This window comes from Epithele typhae (assembly GCF_022376455.1).
Source record: "Epithele typhae strain CBS 203.58 chromosome Unknown BXZ73scaffold_9, whole genome shotgun sequence".
NCBI lineage: Eukaryota > Fungi > Basidiomycota > Agaricomycetes > Polyporales > Epitheliaceae > Epithele > Epithele typhae.
This window is the reverse complement of record NW_025954200.1, coordinates 335,620-354,815: the sequence shown is the minus strand read 5'-3', so window position 1 is coordinate 354,815 and position 19,196 is coordinate 335,620. Positions and strand designations below refer to the sequence as shown.

The window sequence follows — 19,196 nt, the reverse complement described above, 5'->3', positions numbered from 1 at the left end:
GAGGACAAGGCGAGACCGTGCGATGAGGATGTTGATGCGGACCTATGGGCACGGTAGGCGGTCGAACCGTGGCGGGGTGAAAGACATGCGCGATAGCGACTTCGAGGGTATGGAGGGTGGCGGCAGCGAGCGCTGGGGGCTGGAAGTCCGGGTCGTGTGAGTTGTGCGCATCTTTACATAGCGTGTGCGTGGACGTAGTTGGATGGATGCGATAGGAAGGGGGGGAGAGGGGGGAGATGCCAAAGAAATAATAGAAGGCGTACCCGAAGAAACCTCAATGCGAGTCATGTTGCCGTTGGTATGAGTCCGTTTGGGCGTGTGGCCAGAAGCAGGCGGCCACACATCAGTGGTGCGCTTTTCAGGTCGAGGTGCCTTGCGTGCGTGAGGTGCCGGTCATGATGGTGGTAGAGAGGGAAGATGGGGATGGAGAGGAATCAATTCAAAGCTGTGGACGGGTCGTCAGCACTCGGCGGCGGAGAGTATCGTGAGGCTGAGGTACTGTACAGTAGCAGATTTAAGGTTGAGACTCCCTCCGAACGTGCTTGGCATTTCGTTGGGGACGGGGATATCGATAAGATGTGCAGCTAGAATGAACGTTGACATGAGATGAAGGAGAAAGAGGGGCTGGCTAAGCGCGCACGCCAGTCCGCGTCGCGTCGCGCGCGCAGGCAGGCGCTAGTTATTCCGAACGGTTCTTCTCCGACTCGCACTCTCGCCCTCAACACTGTATGTATATGCAGTATCCGAAGCCGAAGCGGGCGTGCCAGATCGTGTGCGTCACACGGAAAGTGGCATGTGGACCTCGCAGATGAGCTGCATACACAGAAGAGGATGATCATTGGCTGGTGAGTCTTGCGTTTTTGGAGACGTCTCATGAGAATATCGATGGTCGCACTGTTACTGTGCTGTGCCCAGCATGTGCGTGCGTATGCCCTTGGGTGGCCTCGGCAACACCGGCACTTATGCGCCCACAGTCCTTCAGAAAGGGCAGGAGTTGTGTCTCTACAGTATGCTGACCCATTGCTCTCGGTTACTACCTTCTCGGCTACATCTCTCATGGCGAAGTTTGAACAAGCCCCGGGCCATTTTGCAAAGGAGGCTGGGAGTGATTGGTGCGTCTTCCTGGTGCTCGCGGCAGCGCGGCTCGCCATCCTCCTCTAATCTTAAACTCGGTGCTTCAAATAGTGCGTGGTCTCCCATGTCCGACACCCTCCCTCCCTTGACACGCCCGTGCCTTTCACGTATCCGCAACAACACGCGGGATGGTGGTTCATCGCGGCCCCCAATCGCGGTTGTGTCCAGCGCACGTGGGTACTCAACGAGTTCGCGATCACTGCCACCTCCTCCGCGAGTGTGGAGGAGCACAGGGTTGTGGCGCGGTATGGCCCATAGTTCTGCTACGTCGAGTCCCGCTTGCACTCTCCTCTCACCGTGGCCCCAGCTCACCGACGTCACCGCAGGGCCCAGGTCCACACGTCCCTGGCCGCAGCACGCGCACGCGCTGCCTGCGCCGCCGAGCGACCCGTGCGGGAAGGGCAGGCCTACGGTCACCATGATCAGCCCCCACGATGCGATCATGGACCGCTGGTGCCACGCATGCCGTCGGCGCTCTCGTGGCCATAGAACACGAGCGAGAAGCTGGCGTTCCTCGCGCCGTTTTAGGTGTTCTACGATGCGCTCACATACGCGTGCACGCTCAAGGGCTGGCTGCACGAACCGCCGCAGAAGTCCGCTGCGCTCACGCAGGCGCCGCAGCGCCAGCAGGAGCACGTCGACGAGCTTGTCGCCGCCGTGGTCGAGCGTTGGCTGGGCCCTTCCCTGCCAGTGATCCACCACCTCCCACCGCTCCACACCCTCTGCCTCGACTCTCTCGTAATCACACCCTGTATTCGTTCACGCATGTTCTCTCGCCCCGTTCTGCCACTTTTCTCTGCGCTTCAGTCCTTCTTTGTCTCGGTCAACCTCCGCTCGTTGGAGCCTCTTCTGTATCTCGTAGATAAATCTGCACGCGAACATGTTGCTTGTAGTTGCACTTGCAATTATAAACGGTAATAATTGCAAGTACGACATTAATGGCCAGATAGAGCGAAGACGTAGGCACAGAGAAGAGGCAGCCGTCTTGAAGCACCGCGGTGAGCGGCCTGCAACGCCGATCACGTGGTATCTGGTACTTCCCGGCCACTGGGGCTTGATCAGCAGCCGATCGTCAAATGATCGTTCACTGGTCATCCAACGTTCTGCACTCAGTGTACCCGCGATCATTTGCTCATTGACAGATCTAATAATTGTCAGGCAGATTACAAAATGATCGAAGAAATTCAGCTCAAGACAATGGTTGATCACATTTCTTCTACTAGACGAACCATGATCATGTGTTATATCGATGACGAAAACAGTTCATGCCGTGATCAACGAGCGCTTTGGAGATCGTGCCCGTTCTATCTCGCGCGCGTTTCGTGATGTGCCTCCAACTTCATCGATGTCATATACTTGTCATCTGAACTATACTCACACACGGATCGACATCTCGTAAAGAAGCATATCTCAGAGCTCTTCAAATCTTCGACCTTCAAGCTCACTCCACACTCGACTTGGACCAGTCACCATGAAAAGCGTTTGATCAGTTCCAACGTGTAACCCATCCAGCCCACGGACTTTCAACCCCGCAGTCACTACATCCACATTCGATCCTGTAACTCACCACTCCCACACAGAACCCCACTATGGGAACGAGGGCATCATGACAAAACCACTGGCGGTCTACGTCTTCTACGAACGGCACGAATAGGATACTAGCCGCCGGTCCACCAATCCCGACCCCGGTTCATCCGACCCATCGGCCGCCTGTGTATGTATGCGTCTCTGGACGCAACGGCTCCGACTCGACGGGATTTGTCATCGCACACGAACTACTCGGTTCATCTGACTCGATGCGACGATACTTGTCGAAGGTCATCGCCGAACCAAGATTGGGCGTGTCCCTCACACCACGCCGAGCCTCCAACGTATATATAATGGTCTCTGTACACAGTGGATCCGTCATTCACACCGCCGACCTTCTTCTGGCCAGCGGTGGCCATACACCATCCCCCGACAACCGCTCAGACGTGAGAGTGGGTACATCCCCGAGCACCAGCAAGCATGAGCCTTCCACCCCCCGCGCCTAACCAGGTGTTCTGTGACGTCTCCGCCCTTGAAGGAGGCCACGTCGACGCGCCCTATTCTATGCTCGTCGAGGGAGGCGCCCCCGACGACATAAGGCACTGCCCCGTCCTCGTCTTCCTCATCCGCCAGACCAACCGCGCCGATAACATCCTCTTCGACCTCGGTGTGCCCAAGAACTGGGACCGCTTCCCCTCCGCCGTCGCGCTCAAGGACATCTTGCATCTCGACCACCATGTCTTCGGGACCGACCTCCTCCCCGTCGACGGCCTCACCAAGGGTGGCCTCTCCCCCGCTGACATCACCCACACCTTCGTTTCCCACCTCCACCTCGACCACATCGGCGACCCGGCGCTATACCCGAACGCAGAGCTCCTCCTCGGCGCTGGCGGCCGCACCGCCCTCGCCGCCGGCTTCCCGGGCGACCCCGCCGCGACTCTCCCCACGGACTACGCGGACGGCAAGGCGGGGCGGACGACGTGGCTCGACCCGGCGGGCTGGCCGGCGCTGGGCCCGTTCGCGCACGCGCTCGACTTCTACGGCGACGGGAGCCTGTACGTCGTCGACGCGGGAGACGGGCACATCGCCGGGCACCTGAACGTCCTCGCGCGCACGTCCGCGGACGGCGGGTGGGTGTACCTCGCGGGGGACAGCGCGCACGACTGGAGCATCATCCGGGGCGAGCGCGGGTTCGGGCACCACCATGTGCTCGGGTGCTACCATGCGGACGAGGGGAAGGCGATGGCGCACGTTGAGGGCATCAGGACGTTGATGAGGGAGAACGCGAGGGTGAGGGTGCTCATCGCGCACGACGTGCCGTGGTACGAGGAGAACAAGGGCGGGCCGGCGTTCTTCCCGGGTAAGCTCGAGTCGTTGTAGAGGTGAGTGTGGAGAGTGCCGTTGGGATTCACGTGTCTGATCGTTCCCGTCTAGAGGCTTGCAGGCCGCTGTCGCGAGCGGTGTAGAAGGAAATACCTGCACCAGTGAGCTTGAGCGAAGCGCAGTTTAATCTCATAATGAATTGTTGAAGATTAGTTAGGGTGCTCTCGATGGAGGAGAACGGACCAATGTGGCTTGGGGAATTTGAGGGGGGCTTAGTAGAGGAGAGTCAGAGGTAACCGATCGACTAGTACGAGCGATAAAGCAGCAGACCGAGGGGACCATCGCAGTCTGGCGACTGCGTGGTGACTCGTGCGCGTGGGATCGACCCCGTGTCAACAAGAGGTGACCTCAGACTGTGCTCAGTTCAGTGGCTGAGGCAAGGGTACATATATAGCACTGCTCGTCGACAAAACGCGCAGCCGGAAATTCGAAGACTTGGAGACAAGCTCGGATCTGCGCAGTCAAGAAGTCTAGCAGATGACTTGGAAGCTGTGGTCGGTCGCTGGCGGAGAAAGGCCTGTCTGACTGAAAGACAGTCAGGGAGCATAAGCAGCATGCAAAGAATGGCGCATTGAGACCACACCCAAGATGCAGTTGGTCATCCCGGGCCGGTGGAGGAGTTGCGCGAGCGGAGGGCGGCCGCACGCGATCCTCTGTGCACGACCACCCACGCTCAAAACCTCCGCGGTCGCCCCCGCCTGCCGCACGCAGCATCGACCAGCAGCCTGTTTTCACTCGCAAGCTGCGGCCGACGACCGGACGCCCCTCCTCCGTCCACCCCGCTGCGCTTGCCAGGCCGATCCTCCTGCCTGTAACATGTTCCGCGGCGGCCCTCTCTGCCGCCCCCATGTAACCAGCTGCGCACACGGTCGACGGACCCTCCTCACGCCTTCCGCTACCCGAACTATTCCCGCGTCGGGGGGATTTCGCGCGCTAGCCCTCTTCCCCGCAGCCTCTTCTCATCCGCCCCTCGCCTCCTGCCCCCCACTCTCCCTACATCTCCGAATACGCTCCTTACGCAACCTCAACATGGCTACCACTGCTGTATCCCGTCGCGCTCACACCACACACTCCAAAGAGAAGGAGCCCGCCACCCACTCGCATGACTCCGACCATGGACATGGCCACGCGCACTCCCATTCGCATTCAGATGGATTCTTCTCTTCCCTCGTCCATACGCACGGCCACGGTGAGGGAGATCATGGCGAAGCGGAACATATGGTACAGGCTCTCAAGGGTGGAGGTGAGGTTTCATCTATGCACGCTCCCCACGTCCCTCACCACAACCTCCCTCCTGCAACCCACCAGGCGATCCAGGAAGCAGGATAACTCTTATTGGGCTGGGATCCAACGTAGTCCTCACCATTTCTAAGGGTGCTGCGGGATGGTACATGAACTCGGCTGCACTGTTAGCAGACGCAGGTCATTGTGCAGGCGGTAAGTCACCCCTCTGACTTCGCCCAGACCCATCCTCCTAATTCACTCCTGCATCCGTCCTCCCCATCCCTCCCCTTCCTCGTGTCTACTCTCAGATCTCATTGGGGACATTGTCACGCTCGTTTCCTGGCGCCTCTCCCGCAAACCTCCATCCGAGCGTTACCCCTACGGCTACGGCAAGTTCGAGGTCCTCGGAACCACCGTCGTCTCCCTCCTCCTGACCGGCGGCGCGCTGGGCATCGGCCTGCACTCCTGGGCGCTCCTCACCGACACCCTCACCGCTGCGACCGCGACGATGGAGCCCGGGGTCTTGCACGACATCGTCGCGCGCGCGGTCGACGCCTCCGCCTCCGCCGCCGAGCACGCGCACATCCACGCGCACTCGCACGCCGCGGTCGCCGACGCGAGCGGCGCGCTCGACCCGAACGCGGCGTGGTTCGCGGCGCTGGGCGTCGTCGCGAAGGAGTGGCTCTACCGCGCGACGCGGCGCGTCGCAAAGCAGGAGCGCAGCCCCGTGCTCATGGCGAACGCGGTCCACCACCGGAGCGATGGGTTCGGGAGCGCGGTCGCGCTCGTCGCGATCCTCGGCAACTGGTTCTTCCCCCACATCGCGCTCGACCCCATCGGCGGTGAGTGCTCTTCCAATCTTGCGTTTTGTGGAAGGGGCTGACGGACGGAGCAGGGCTCGTCGTCTCCGTGCTCATCCTCCACCAAGGCCTCACCTTCCTTATGTCCGCAATCCGGCAGCTGACCGACGCGGGTGTGTCGCCGAAGACCAAGGCCACGCTCATGTCCGCCCTCGAACCCCTCATCTCCTCGCGTCAGCCGTCTTCGCTGCCGTCGCTCTCACCCGAGCCATCCCCATCACGCTCACTCACGCCGTCGCGGACGTGTCCCCCCTCCCTGAGCGACGGCAGCGACCCTGCGCCGTCACCGGCGCTGGACCCCCTGCTGGCGGTGACGGACCTCCGGGCGATGCGTTCGGGCGCGCACATGATGGTCGACCTCGTTGCGCACGTCCCAGCGGGCCTCAGCGTTGAGGACGCGGCGACGCTGGAGGAGCGTATACACGACGCGCTCGTGCGCACGCGGAGAGAGGTGAAGGAGGTCCGGGTGAAGTTCCACCCAGTGTACCAGCGGCCATAGGAGGGGGGAGTCGCACACGCAACTCTGTTCGTCGTGCCTTAGTACATAGACTACCAGTAATGTATTATTAAGTGTAATTCTGGATGCTTATTCGCTACGGATCGCGGTGTGTGTTGTGGAGGCCAAATCACTGGGACTCGTGTGCTGTATGCTACAAGCGCATCGTCTGATGGAGTGCCTGAGCTGCACCGCGTCCTCAGAACCCGGGAGCTTATGTAGTCGCATGTACAGCTTCCCGACGCGTCGGTCGGACCGGGATCGGCAGCTTTCGTGGTTCGTACTCAGGAACCCACTATATCTTATATCAACGTTCTGGAGGCACAAGGACAACTGGCGGTGGTACTCACGACAAGCTCCCTCCTACCCCACAGCGGACCGGCGCGTCAACTCCGCTGGGGATCGTGCGCGAATTTTGCCAGTGCTGGACACAGCTCGAGTACGTTCTTCGCGCGAGCCCGGCGAGCCAGTCAGGATGTGCCGGTACCTCGCCATGAGCGTGCGCATGCGGGCTTTTTGCCACGAGCGAAGCGGCGGGCCCCGACGCAAGGTTTCAACTCCCCCGTCTGGTGGACGAGCGCGGCGGCTGCGATCGCGCAAGCCCACCTCGCCACCACCACGTCCACAACCCCCCATCGGACGATGGACCGCTCGAACCCCGAGCCCGTCTTCGCCTTCATCTTCGGCTCGTTCGCGTTGGTCCTCTTCATGGCGTGGTTCCATCGCTCTCGAAGAGCGCTCTTCCCTGCCACCGGGTCGCCACAGGCTCCTCGTCCCGAGCCGGAAGCCGCGCCCTCCTTCGTCCGGACGTGGGGCGGAGGGCAGAACGGGGACATGTGCCGTGAGCAGAAGCCGCCTGAGTTCCTGGAGGTGCGCACGGTGGTCCCTGCAGGACGTGCGGGAGGGCGCCGGTGGGAGGATATGCAGGTGCGCCGGGTTCGAGCCGCCTCCCCTCCGCGGAGCTGGGAGCGCCGTTGTTGATGTCGTCTCGTCTGCGCGACAGCCGCTATCTGTGCAGAGAGTTGGGGGTGGGCTACACGAGGAGCGAAGGCCATGGGTGTCGAGGAAGGTGCAGCCGGAGGGTCGGTGGCGCACCTCGGTGTTCATCATGCTTCCGCAGGAGGCACGAGCAACCCAGACGTCGTCGTTGCCGTTCAACTTTGGAGTGGCGGTCGAGTAGCACTTGGCGAAGACGGCACGTCAGCAAAGGGCCTTGCTAGTAGTAGTCGTTCGTGAAAGCTTACTTGATATCCGCACTGCATCCACTGACTGCATGCCGATTTGGCATACGGCTCTGTGAGTGTGCAGAGACGCACCTGGGATGCAAGCAAAAGGAGAACCGTGACAAACGGAGTACTGAAACCACTTTTAAGGACGTCAATGTGAGCTGCCTTAGCCGAGCCGCAATATGTGATGACTAAGCGACTCATCATTTTGGCTTCGGCGTCTACCAAATAGGTGAGGCCCAGGCGACAATGAAAAAAGCAGACGAAGTGAATATGATGACAATTCTTATGTATACTGCAATGCGATGACGGTGATAAATCCGCGCCATGAAACTTATTCGTACAACGCCTCCAGTATAGCTACTGTTTTGACAAAGGCAGGGTCTTCTTTCTTCCCCACGGCTAGCTCCGCAATCTGTTGAACATCCTCTTTCGGAACATTGTATTGCGACAGTGTGGAGTGCAGTCCGAGGTCGTTGACGAGTCTGAGAGGGTGCAATTGACGATGAGCCAATGGGAGAGGACTGACGAAAGTAACATACTGTTGAATGGACTTCGACAACTCCAGGACGTCACCGTCGACGGACCCAGTCGAAGGTTTGCGGAGGTAGAAAAGAGCATTGGCGAGCCACTCCTTGTCTTGCGGAGAGCCTAGCTCTACTTTGGCGGCGACCACAGGGGCGAGCGTGAGGCACTAAATCGGATGGTATCTCAGCATGCTCAACCCAAATGGACGCAACTAGGGGACCTCACAGATGTAATCCCGTGTGGAATGCCATACCGTGCCCCGAGCCTGTGTCCCAGACCATGGGATAACCCAAACGCACTGTGTTTTCTGTTAGAGTCATGAAAGGGAAGAGCGATGGACGTGAACGCACACAAACTTTTCCAACTGCATGGGCCAAATGCTCATCCACGAGGCAATCTGCAGCTTTTGCCTGGTGGAGACGTCTTCCGGGTGCGCCTTTGACAGTGGAAGGTATGTGAAGAGGTCGGCCAACGCGGCATAGCATAAGTGCTTAAGCGGCGGTGGAACGCCAGGGCGGTAAAGGCTCTCTACGCAGAGGTTCCACGCTGAGTATGAGAAGAGGGCTAGATTATGCAACGGCAAAGTGACATACCGACAGCGTGGTCGAGAGCGCGGAGGCCCGTGGACAGCCAGAGGCGCTCAGGCGTCGCGAGAGTGAGTTGCGCATCAAGGATGATACCTGCGGGTACAAGCGAGGGCGAGGCGACTGCAACCTTGTTCCCGGAGTCGTCCGTGAAACCCGCTCCCATCTGCGCACGCGTCCTGAATCCTGGCTGCACCCGCGCGCGCGACGAGGAGACGCACCGTGTACTCCGCCGCGCTCAGCGTAGTTGGGATCGCGATCTGCTTGAAAGGTGCGGGCGCGCCAGACTCCTGCTGAACGAAGTGGAGGATCGCCTTCGCCGCGTCAACGGGCGAGCCACCGCCGACGCTGACGATGACATCAGCGCCGGCGTCCTTGAAAGCCTGGACGCCGCGACGGATGCCTGCGACAGGCGCGTGCTCGCCGATCTCATAGAAGGTTGCACCGTACGCATCGTGCGCTTTGAGAATACCCTCGACGGTCTTGACGACGTCGGTCTGGCATCCCGCGTGGATAGGTGCGAGTATGAGAGCTTATAGGGGTGTAAAAGGGCACTGAACCCACCTTGGTGAAGAGACTGCGGCCGGTCACGATCAATGCTTTCTTTGCGCCGAGGGCATCGAGGAGCTTGGGGAGTGCAGTCGCCGTCGACCCAGGACCAAAATGGATGCCCTTGAGAGAATCGCTGTACGCATATGAGCCTGTGAGGTCTGACGCCATGTTCGCACGCTCGAGGAGAAGCGGCTGTGGGGGCTTATATATGTCGAGGGGCTGAGGCTGGAAATGGTATATGCGATTTTGAAATACGAAAGAACGGCGAGAATACGCACGCAATCTTGGAGTGGATGCACCCGCTGCGACCCGCAAGAACTGCCGATTTACACACTCGACCCATACGAAGATACCGCTTGCAGTCCGTGGACAGGTGGCCGGCGCAGAGGCTTCATGGGATGTGTCTGGAGTCGCAAACGCGGTCAGAGCCAGCGGGGCTGAGAGTCGAACGCGTCTAAATCCAGCACGCCACGTGAGGATCGCCGCGACGGCGCTCGCTCGGCTTGTTTCCGACCAACGCGGACGGCCTCCAAGGCCTATGACGCTCCAAGCCTATTCTCCGTTCCGGCATTTGTCATTCGTTATAAGGGCGAGGGGGCCGGGTGCTGGGTGCGTCATTCCCCAGTCCACCCGGCTGTATCATCGACTAAATTTGCGAGCTCAGAGAGTCCAGCGGTGAGCAACGTATGGACAATGTTTTGATTTCCTCCGCAATGTCTCTTCATACCGATTCAAGGTCTCTGCCAGTGCCGGTGTAAGCACCCTCGGTGAACACTTAATAAGGCTCGAAGTAGACTCCTGATCACTCCTCGCATCATCGGGACGATCCCTCCGAAACAAGCACCATTCCCAGGGAGGTCGTCAAGGCGCCCCGCGGCAGGTACAAAAAGCCCCCTCAACCCTTACCCCTGCAGTAATCCCACTGCCCCGATCCACAGGTGAGTAATTCCGCACCTCCGTGTTTGCGTTAAACTTGTCTGCAAATGAGACTTGCATGAAGAGTTGGCTTCGTTGACCAAGCAGCGCCATGATGCAGTGCTCCAGGAACCCTTGGCCCCGTCTGGGCGTCGGCCTCGTCATTGGAGTGGCTGGTGCTAACGTCATCATACAGAACTCTCCATGGACCTTCCACCCCCCGCCGTCGACCAAGCCTTCTGCAACGTATCAGTCCTCGAGGCTGGCTTTGTAACGTTGCCGCTGGCCTGGATCTTGGACGGCATCGCAGACGCCGTCCGCGTTCGCCTTCCGGCCCTATCCTTTCTGGTTCGCAACTCGGCGAACGCAGACAACTTCGTCTTCGATCTTGGCATTCGCAAGGACTGGGAGAAACTCCCACCTGTCCTCATCGAACAACTCCAGAAGGTCATGCGTTTCGACGTCGATGTCCCAATTGACGCCGTTGCCGCTCTCGCCTTGGGCGGCGTGACCCCTGGCGAAGTCACCCATATCCTTCTCTCCCACCTCCATATGGACCACACCGGCGACACGTCCCTGTTCTCGAACGCCCAGGTCTTCGCCGGAGCTGCCGTCCAGCCCATCGTTGATAACGGCTACCCGGGCAACCCCGAAGGGCTCGTCACGAGCGACGTCGTCCCCGCGGGCCGCACGACGTACCTCGACCCGGTCTCCTGGCCCGCGCTCGGGCCGTTCCCGCACGCTTTCGACTTCTACGGCAACGGCAGCATGTACATCGTCGATGCCGGGAACGGTCACATGCCCGGCCACCTCAACCTTCTCGCACGTACGTCTGCCGACGGCGCGTGGGTCTACCTCGCTGGGGATACCGTGCACGACTGGCGGATCATCAACGGGGAAGGCAAGATGGGCCACCACAGCGTGTTCGGATGCGCGCACATGAACGAGGCGGAAGCGGAGGCGCACATCGAGCGCGTCCGGGTACTGATGAAGGAGAACCCACGGGTACAGGTGTTGCTTGCACACGACGTGCCCTGGTACGAGAAAAATGTGGGTGGGCCGGCGTACTTCCCTGGGAAGCTCGAACCGTTGTAGGTGAGTCACACGATCATTGTCTCTCGCAGTTTCTCGAGGTCTGACTCCAGGGGTAGTGCAGCGCGCCCATTTTGTACATGAGCTCTTGTATGTACGACTTAAGGCTGGAGACCGGTGTATGTATCACCTCTCGCTTCCCGCGGAACCTCCCCGACGGTGGCTCTGCTGATGTCGTTTATCGCTATTGCGTTTTCGACACCGATAGTTCGATCTCACTGCAACCGCAACTGGCGCGAGTGCTCGGGCCACATATGGCTGGTGAGTCGCCGTGGTTGACCGCGGTGACACCATCGCGGCCGGCCTGCTCATCCCGGGCTCGCTGGCTATTGATGGCGCGCCGCTCACCACGCACACACCCACTTCGACTGCTCTCCCGAATGCGTAGCTTCTCCTCGGCGCCGCAGGACGTCCGTTGACTGACGAAGGCTTCACGAAGAGCCCGTATTCAATATATATGGCCAGCAATTCGACGATTTCGCTCGGTCCCTCCGGGGTTGTTCCCGCACTGCTCGACTTCTGTGACGGCGATGATGGGAGCCTGTGCATCAGCGCTGGAAACTGGCACGTACTTTGGCACATGACCATCTTCGTGCGTACGTCTGATGATGGAGACGGCGCACCCACGATGCTATTGGCTTGAAGGTGAGCTTTCACGGCTGTGCTTGTGCTGATAGTACGGTTTTACGTGGAAGGGTTTCGCCTTCGGTGGAGCAAATACTGAGCCAGACCAAAAATAGCGGCTGCTGCTTAGCAAGCGGGTCTATGTAGTATGGGACCTTCGTATACTTTCAAGTGCCGTCTCTTCCATCCACAGGTTATATACACTCACCTTGTATTAGCCTTCTTGTCTCCGTGTCTCCAGGCGCTCGAGCGCAATCTATTTCATCAATTTGCTCTCCGTTTGCTCTTTAAACTTCTCCGGGGAAGGCTTGTTCAAAGTGCTGGCCCCACACGCTGCTTACCCAATCTGACGTACCCGTCCCAGAAGTAGAGCACTTGACGGCGGCGTGGGTCACATGATGCGGTTCTCAGGGAGTATATAGCCTTCCCCAAAGATTGAAGGGGTTTCCAGGCTATCTACGCTGTCTCTCTCGTACCACGTTCGACGCAACATACTCACCAAGTACGATGTTAAACTCAGCCATACTATCGTCCGCGATGACTAACATGTGGATATACGTAGTTGCTAGTATGAGTTTCCCGCCGCCAGGACCGAACCAAGGCTACTGCGAGCTCTCCGCGCTAGACGCAGGCCAGATCTACATGTCTCTTCTCCAGCTCATTGATACCGCCGCGCCCGACGACGTCGCCGACCTCCCCGTGCTCGCCTTCCTCCTCAAACACGTCCCCTCCGGCACCTACATCCTCTTCGACCTCGGGATCCGCCCCGACGTCGCCGCGCTCCCGATAGGGCTGCGCACCTTCTGCGACAGCATCCAGTGCAAGTTCACCGGCGTCGACATCCCCGCCGCCCTCCGCCGCGGCGGGCTCGACCCCGGCGCGGTGCAGCACATCGTGCTCTCCCACGTCCACTTCGACCACGCGGGCGACACCACCCGCTTCCCGAACGCGACCATCCACCTCGGCGGCGCCGCGGTCCCGCTCCTCGCGGAGCTCGCCGCGAAAGGCCCGGGCGAGGCCACGTTCGTGGCGTGCGACCTGCCTCCCGCGCCGCGCACGAACTTACTCCCCCAGGGCGAGGGAGAGGGCGGGACGTGGGCGCCGCTCGGGCCGTTCCCGCGCGCGCACGACCTCCTCGGGGACGGGAGCGTGTACGTCGTCGACGCGCCGGGGCACGTCCCGGGGCACGTCGCGCTCGTCGCGCGCACGTCTGCGGACGGCGCGTGGGCGTTCCTCGCGGGCGACAGCGCGCACGACTGGCGGATCGTCACGGGCGAGGCGGGGATCGGGCACCACCCGGCGTTGCCGTGCATGCACGCGGACGAGGCGGCGTCGAACGCGAACATCGCGCGGATCCGCACGCTGACGAAGATGGAGAGGGTGCGGGTGCTGCTGGCGCACGACCTGCCGTTCGTGCGGAAGGAGAAGGAGACGGGGATGAAGTCGTATTGGCCGGGTAAGATTGAGTCGCTGTAACGCACTTCACAAGTTTGTACTATCATGTGGCTCCTTTGTATGGTCTCCAAAGCCCTGTCAACGGATCCAGCAGGAGCAGATCGGGAGGATCAAGAGTTTGATGGGAAAGGAGAGAGTGAGGGTCATGACGGGGCATTCAACCATGAGACGCACAGGGATGCTGGTGGGTTTTGGCCGAATGAGTTTCCGTTATTATAAAAGAAGGTACTCAGACTAGAATGAGAACGAGACCCGGAGTGGCCGAATGAGCGGGTACGGGGAGTCTGAGGCCGAAACTGTCAGAAAGGCAGCCAAGGGTGACCGGTGAAGCTGGCAAGTGCAGTGAGACCTCACCGATCCGCGTCTTTGGACACACCGTAGATGGCACCCATTCTGACGAGGGCAAGCTGACTGGGCAAACAGGTGGGCGGCGATTCTCCCAAACCTTGTCCGTACCCCGGGCCCCAGCCGGCCATCTGCTGATGGGACGTTGAATAGAACCCTGCCGCGAGTGCAGAACGAGTGATCGCACACACTTGGTGTATAGCTTCGCGGCAAAGTGCAGCCAGCACGTTCAAAGCGAGAGTTTCTGTAGTAGGTACCCAATGATACCTTGTCAAAGGCAGGAATGCGTCCATGATAACATGGATGTACTAGAGGTGCATTTCTTCATATCCAGCAAGTGCATGCAGGTGCCTTCAAGTGTACTCGGAATGACGCAGAACCGTAATGCTTAGATAGCGATTTCAACTCACCTCATGTTCACGTACTATGATGTCCAGTGCCTTGGTGCTCCTAAGTCGGGCCGGTGATGTCGGAGATGTGGGCGCGTTGCAACATGGGCTCGGCAGACAGACTCGACGTCGGTGTAATATTCGGACCGCCAACCTGGGCCCGGAGACGGGGAGCATTCGACGCATCCTGTCACAGCCTATAGTTCCGACGCGGTGGACGGAGCTGCTACGAGTGGGTGAAATGGGCGCGTGTGCAGGAGATTTGGCAGTCGAAACGAAACGAAACGAAACGCACGTCCAACACTATGTGCAACTCCGCAGGAAGGGCCTTGGATGATTGCAGGGATGCTGACGACGAAGACACCGGTAGGTATGTGGATCGCTGCTGAAGAAGGGAGCCTGGAGGATAGAAGGGCCGAGTACGCGTCATGTGAGGAATACTGCATCCATGGTCACGAAAAGCCAGCGGAGGGGATAGCCGATAGAACCACATGAGATCATCGATCTGCCCTTCCCCGCGGGGGGTGAACGGGAGGTGCGCAATCGGGGACGCGCGCCCGAGCCGTGCTTCCCTCGAGGCGCAGACGATGGGAACTGAGATAATGCGGGTGGAAGGTTGGACGTGAGAGGGCGGGGAGAACGCAGTACAGGGAGCTGGCTGGAGGAGAGATGAAGTTGGGTGCGGGGCACCGAAAGAGAAGCCGTGATGGATTATCTGCCGCAGGCCGTCCGGGGTCGTACACACGTCGCGGGCAGATGTGGATGGGAGTGGGCTGGCTGGCAGATCGAAGGGATGGTTGCGGGATGGGCGCAAGGCGGGGATAACAGATAAGATCAACGAGAGCGCCGGCCGAGGGGCGGACCGGGCTCTTGGCCGGCACGCGTCGGCGTCGGATTCGGTGCGTCGCGCAAGAGCGCGCGCAACGGCTCCAGGGCTTTGCGCGGTCTCTCCCAGGACTTGCCTCTGATCCTTCCCAACCGTCACCACCTCCCGCTCTCTTTTCCTCCGTTCCTTCTTCCCCTTCCGCTCCTTTCTCCCCCCCTCTCTCCGGCCCCCCTCTCCCCATGCCCGCCCGGACTCTCTCCGACTCCCCAGAGCTTAGTCCGCCCCGCTTCTACTCCCGCCGCTCCCCCTACTCCTCTCATCCCCGCCGGGAGAGCCACGACGACCGTCTGGGGGAGCCAACCGTATACGCCGTCGCAATGCCCCCGTCCAACTCACGTCCAGACAACGATTACGCCCCTAATGCCCCATGGCAGCAGTCGCAATCCCGCATATACCCAGACCCTTCCTCGATACCCCCGCACTGGCAGATCCACCCTTCTTCTTTCCGCGACCCCCGCCCCTACCTTCCTCCCGCCCCCGTTCTACAGGCAACCTCTCGCGTCCCATGGCAGAACGTCTACCCTCGCTTTGTTCAAGTTCAGCCCTTCGTCGCGCCTCCTCCTAGCCCGCTTCCTCACAAAGTCTGGATCCTTGACTGCAAGGCCTGCGGGACCTTTCTGACAAACAGAGGCATGAAGGTGAGCCCCGCGATCCTTGCGTTCCATGCCCGTACTCTTCATCCGCACCTCTCTGTCCTTTCGTCATCACGACATAGACAAGTACCCTGGCGGTCAGCGATGGACTGCTCGCACGTACCTCTTCACTACAACCTTCTTGGGTGGAGGGGTGTGACCGATCCACCGTAGCCTGAATGCGCGCCCAACGTGTTGCCATGCGTTGGGACGTGTCCACACAGCACACATTCGCAGAGCACCTATGCTTGCCTCAAGTTTTGCCACCGCTTTTGCATGCATCTCCCCGTTGATCCTTCGGACACTGACTTCCTGCTTCCACAGGCCGTACTTCTATTACGTCCGAACGTACCCTTGTATTCAACGGACGCACTTCCCGTTAACTGCTCGGCCTTCTCGACCGAGTCGGAATCTCCCACTCTAGCGCAGCTTCCCTCGGGACCTTCCTCGTCTCCCCCAGGTGCAAGCATTCATGCACCTCAGTCAGCACCAGGTATCCCTTCTCCTGAACGGTCGCCGGCGCGCACATGTGAATGTCTGACCCAAACTCTATGCTGTCATGGCTGCGGAACGGCCGTGGGGTATATGATTGTGAGCCCTTGTCAGCGGTGCACGTCTTCGATCACGGTCAACAATCGTGCAACGAATGGACATCGCTTCGTTTTCTACTCCAGCGAAATCACGGCCTGCGAACGCCACTACGTCAAGGGTGAACGTGGGGTGAACCCTTTCCACCCCGTTCCTCCACCGACCCCCCAGACTATCCAAAGCGGCCTCGCTGGCCTCACCATCGGTAGCTCGTCCCCAAGACCCTTGCCTGTCCAACAGCCGTCTCCCCCTTCGACGTCTCCTACTGCGAGCACGCCGTCATCCCTCGGGCCGTCCTCTCCAACCCATCTCCCAGACTTCAATCGGCAGCCGTCGGGAGAGTACCTGCCCACTCCGCCACCGGAGGCGGACAGTACCTTCGCATCCAACTCTCGCGTTGTGCCTTCGCTCTCCACGTCCTTCTCACCAACGTCGCCAAGACACACTTCGCGTCCCAGTCCTATCCGCATCACTCCTGAGAACCTACGCCTCGCCGATGCGACAAGCGTCCCGCGCACGGTTAACTTCGCGGCAGACACGTCCCCACGCATTTCCTCTCCCATTCCAGGCCCCACTCAAGTCGTTCAATCGCGAGCCCGCGCTGCCTCTGCGGGCTCTATGGCGTCTTCTCTTCCTCTGCAGTATGGTAGTCGCCCCTCATATTTTGGGCAGCCAACCTCCCATATCCCGATGCTCCCCATACCTCCCCCGGTCCCGGAACCACTCAAGGTTGGAGAAGTCTTGTACTGGCACCACCTCTTTCGGAGTGGGGAGATCCCAGCGGTGTCTGAAGACCCTCGCGCCCGCTTCGACCCTGATGCGCCGGAAGTGGGAACAGATGGCTCCTCCCGACGGCATGCCGTTCCGAGCGGCATCGTCGTTGCTGGGCGATGAGCCCCCGGAGGTGATCGCTCCGGTTCTCCTAGGTCGTTAGGTCAGCTGCGGATACCCCGAACCGCCACCGATTGCGGTGGGCGCCTCACATGTTTACCACCATGTCTCGCATGACCTCCTTCCGGACGCGAAACACAGGTGACCTATCTATTTTTTTATTCATCATTATCACTGTATATCCTTGCGCTCAAAAGCTATTGTGGCCGCTGCTGCGCGCGTCCCTTCGCATACTTCGGTGTTTGCCATCATGGACGCTCTCGTCAGTAGCAGTTAGTCTCTCCTGGTTTCTACGTACATAGCCACTCCTGCCTCGGCCACATGCGTATCCCCATCCGCACTACGCCTACATACCGATCCCGCCTCCGCACATACATCCGTCGTCCCAACTGCATAAGTCCTATTATGATGTCTTGTTACGCCCCGCCCACGATATTGTTGATTACGCTTCTTGCTACGCCCTTACCTCTGCACCCCTCCATCTACAAGGTACCCGTTACCCCTCTATCCACCCATATCGTCCTCGCTAGCTAAGCCTATGTTTTGTTGTCAACCCAGCCCGCTACGGAGATTCGCAAACTTGCCGACACCTGCATTCGCCCACCGGCTACCCGCCAGTGGCCATACCATCAGCCCCACCCCGCCCGGCTCTAACCCAAGCCCGGCTCAGCTTACGTCCCCGTTACTCGCGATCACCCCTCCCTGTATCGATCACAATACGTCTCACTTCTACCCCTCGGTGCCCTCCCGCCCACGTCGGGATGGCGCGGATCACGCGAGCACATGGTGCGTAGACCTTGGGTACCCGCGCTGTTACGTTACACCGTAGCCCCGCCGGCGACCTCTTTGTTGCCTTTTACGTTGCCGGTGAGCCCGCCTGTGGAAGTCCGGATGCGCGGGCTCTCGTCATCGCGCGCGAGCTTCCCGAGTTCCGACGGTTTGTCGCAGGGTTCAGGCCTCAGGCTCGCACACCCGGTTGAGCGGCGTCGGACCTCGGTGCTTCGACCCGCGAGGGTAGCAGGGCTCGCGAGCTGCTGCCGGCACATCGACTTCGTGGGCTCTTGTGCTCACCGATCGTCTTGTTCTTCGACCTTGTTACCGGCTTTCTTTTTGTTGCCACGTCTTCTCACTCCCTCACCAGATGTGCCGGCCTTGCCGTTGGGTCGACTCGGATCGCACGCGGTCGACGTTGGTGGTCGTGGTCAGCAGCCGATCGCGTGTGGCGCCGCGCGAGTCAGACATCTTTTGGGGCCGAGCGCGAGAGGCACACTGTCGACGTGGGTGTCGCGTATGTGGACACCTTATTCGTGATACACGGGCGCCCCCAGACCGATTCCGCAACACGACTCTCGCAGGCGCCAGCTGTATGTCCCGGACTCGCCGTTTTGTTGCGACTTCACATCATCCGGGATTTAAACTTGGGAAACTCAAGCGGGCTCTCTGCACCTCGGTTCTCAATGAGTGGACTCGGGGGCCGCGGACCACCTACGTCCGCCGTGGTACCGGTGCTTGGACCGCTGGCCGGGGCGTTGAGACGAGCCTCGACGGGTGCGGGACGCGGCGGGCATGCTGATCTCGCGACGGGCAGTGATGGCGAAGGGAGTTGCCGTACATCGCTGGTCGCGCATCTCGGCCTGCGGCATCATTCGACGGGGGCACACGTGCCTTGCACCTATGACGAGTCGAGCTGCGACGAGTGGAGTTGTGTTGGACATGGATGATACGTTTTGCTTTGTCGTGCTGCTAGTATGCTGCTTTCTTGTGACCTCGCCCTGATAGCGTGTACCACCATAGTTTCTCGCGTAGCGTTACTACTACCTACTCCAGCTTATAGCCCTGTCGTCGTTTTCTTGTCCGACTCTTAC

At 60.0% G+C, this 19,196-nt stretch overlaps 8 protein-coding genes across 8 annotated transcripts; 7 read left to right on the top strand and 1 right to left on the bottom strand.

Moving 5' to 3' along the window:
- Nucleotides 1-1,568: 1,568 nt before the first annotated feature.
- BXZ73DRAFT_98878 (uncharacterized protein) lies at nucleotides 1,569-2,788 on the top strand (the record flags this gene model as incomplete). The annotated part of the gene is made up of 3 exons (XM_048027825.1): nucleotides 1,569-1,601; nucleotides 1,663-1,801; nucleotides 2,715-2,788. 3 exons carry the CDS (start codon nucleotides 1,569-1,571, stop codon nucleotides 2,786-2,788), a joined length of 246 nt encoding a protein of 81 aa, XP_047880454.1.
- Nucleotides 2,789-3,141: 353 nt separating this feature from the next.
- Nucleotides 3,142-4,041, top strand: BXZ73DRAFT_42623 (Metallo-hydrolase/oxidoreductase; the record flags this gene model as incomplete). Its single annotated transcript, XM_048018989.1, has 1 exon — nucleotides 3,142-4,041. The coding sequence occupies one exon, from the start codon at nucleotides 3,142-3,144 to the stop codon at nucleotides 4,039-4,041; it is 900 nt and encodes a 299-aa protein (XP_047880453.1).
- A 1,032-nt stretch (nucleotides 4,042-5,073) lies between these two features.
- BXZ73DRAFT_88685 (cation efflux protein) lies at nucleotides 5,074-6,627 on the top strand (the record flags this gene model as incomplete). Its single annotated transcript, XM_048025044.1, has 5 exons — nucleotides 5,074-5,287; nucleotides 5,353-5,481; nucleotides 5,577-6,110; nucleotides 6,164-6,308; nucleotides 6,399-6,627. 5 exons carry the CDS (start codon nucleotides 5,074-5,076, stop codon nucleotides 6,625-6,627), a joined length of 1,251 nt encoding a protein of 416 aa, XP_047880452.1.
- Nucleotides 6,628-7,266: 639 nt separating this feature from the next.
- Nucleotides 7,267-7,804, top strand: BXZ73DRAFT_98876 (uncharacterized protein; the record flags this gene model as incomplete). The annotated part of the gene is made up of 2 exons (XM_048027824.1): nucleotides 7,267-7,494; nucleotides 7,745-7,804. The coding sequence occupies 2 exons, from the start codon at nucleotides 7,267-7,269 to the stop codon at nucleotides 7,802-7,804; spliced, it is 288 nt and encodes a 95-aa protein (XP_047880451.1).
- Nucleotides 7,805-8,184: 380 nt separating this feature from the next.
- Nucleotides 8,185-9,682, bottom strand: BXZ73DRAFT_98875 (iron-containing alcohol dehydrogenase; the record flags this gene model as incomplete). The annotated part of the gene is made up of 7 exons (XM_048027823.1): nucleotides 8,185-8,335; nucleotides 8,393-8,544; nucleotides 8,604-8,676; nucleotides 8,729-8,906; nucleotides 8,972-9,128; nucleotides 9,184-9,459; nucleotides 9,527-9,682. The coding sequence occupies 7 exons, from the start codon at nucleotides 9,680-9,682 to the stop codon at nucleotides 8,185-8,187; spliced, it is 1,143 nt and encodes a 380-aa protein (XP_047880450.1).
- Nucleotides 9,683-10,633: 951 nt separating this feature from the next.
- On the top strand, nucleotides 10,634-11,524 carry BXZ73DRAFT_88683 (Metallo-hydrolase/oxidoreductase; the record flags this gene model as incomplete). The annotated part of the gene is made up of 1 exon (XM_048025043.1): nucleotides 10,634-11,524. The coding sequence occupies one exon, from the start codon at nucleotides 10,634-10,636 to the stop codon at nucleotides 11,522-11,524; it is 891 nt and encodes a 296-aa protein (XP_047880449.1).
- Nucleotides 11,525-12,715: 1,191 nt separating this feature from the next.
- On the top strand, nucleotides 12,716-13,621 carry BXZ73DRAFT_42789 (beta-lactamase-like protein; the record flags this gene model as incomplete). The annotated part of the gene is made up of 1 exon (XM_048019025.1): nucleotides 12,716-13,621. The coding sequence occupies one exon, from the start codon at nucleotides 12,716-12,718 to the stop codon at nucleotides 13,619-13,621; it is 906 nt and encodes a 301-aa protein (XP_047880448.1).
- Nucleotides 13,622-15,399: 1,778 nt separating this feature from the next.
- On the top strand, nucleotides 15,400-17,334 carry BXZ73DRAFT_88682 (uncharacterized protein; the record flags this gene model as incomplete). The annotated part of the gene is made up of 2 exons (XM_048025042.1): nucleotides 15,400-15,858; nucleotides 16,177-17,334. 2 exons carry the CDS (start codon nucleotides 15,400-15,402, stop codon nucleotides 17,332-17,334), a joined length of 1,617 nt encoding a protein of 538 aa, XP_047880447.1.
- Between the last annotated feature and the right edge of the window lie 1,862 nt (nucleotides 17,335-19,196).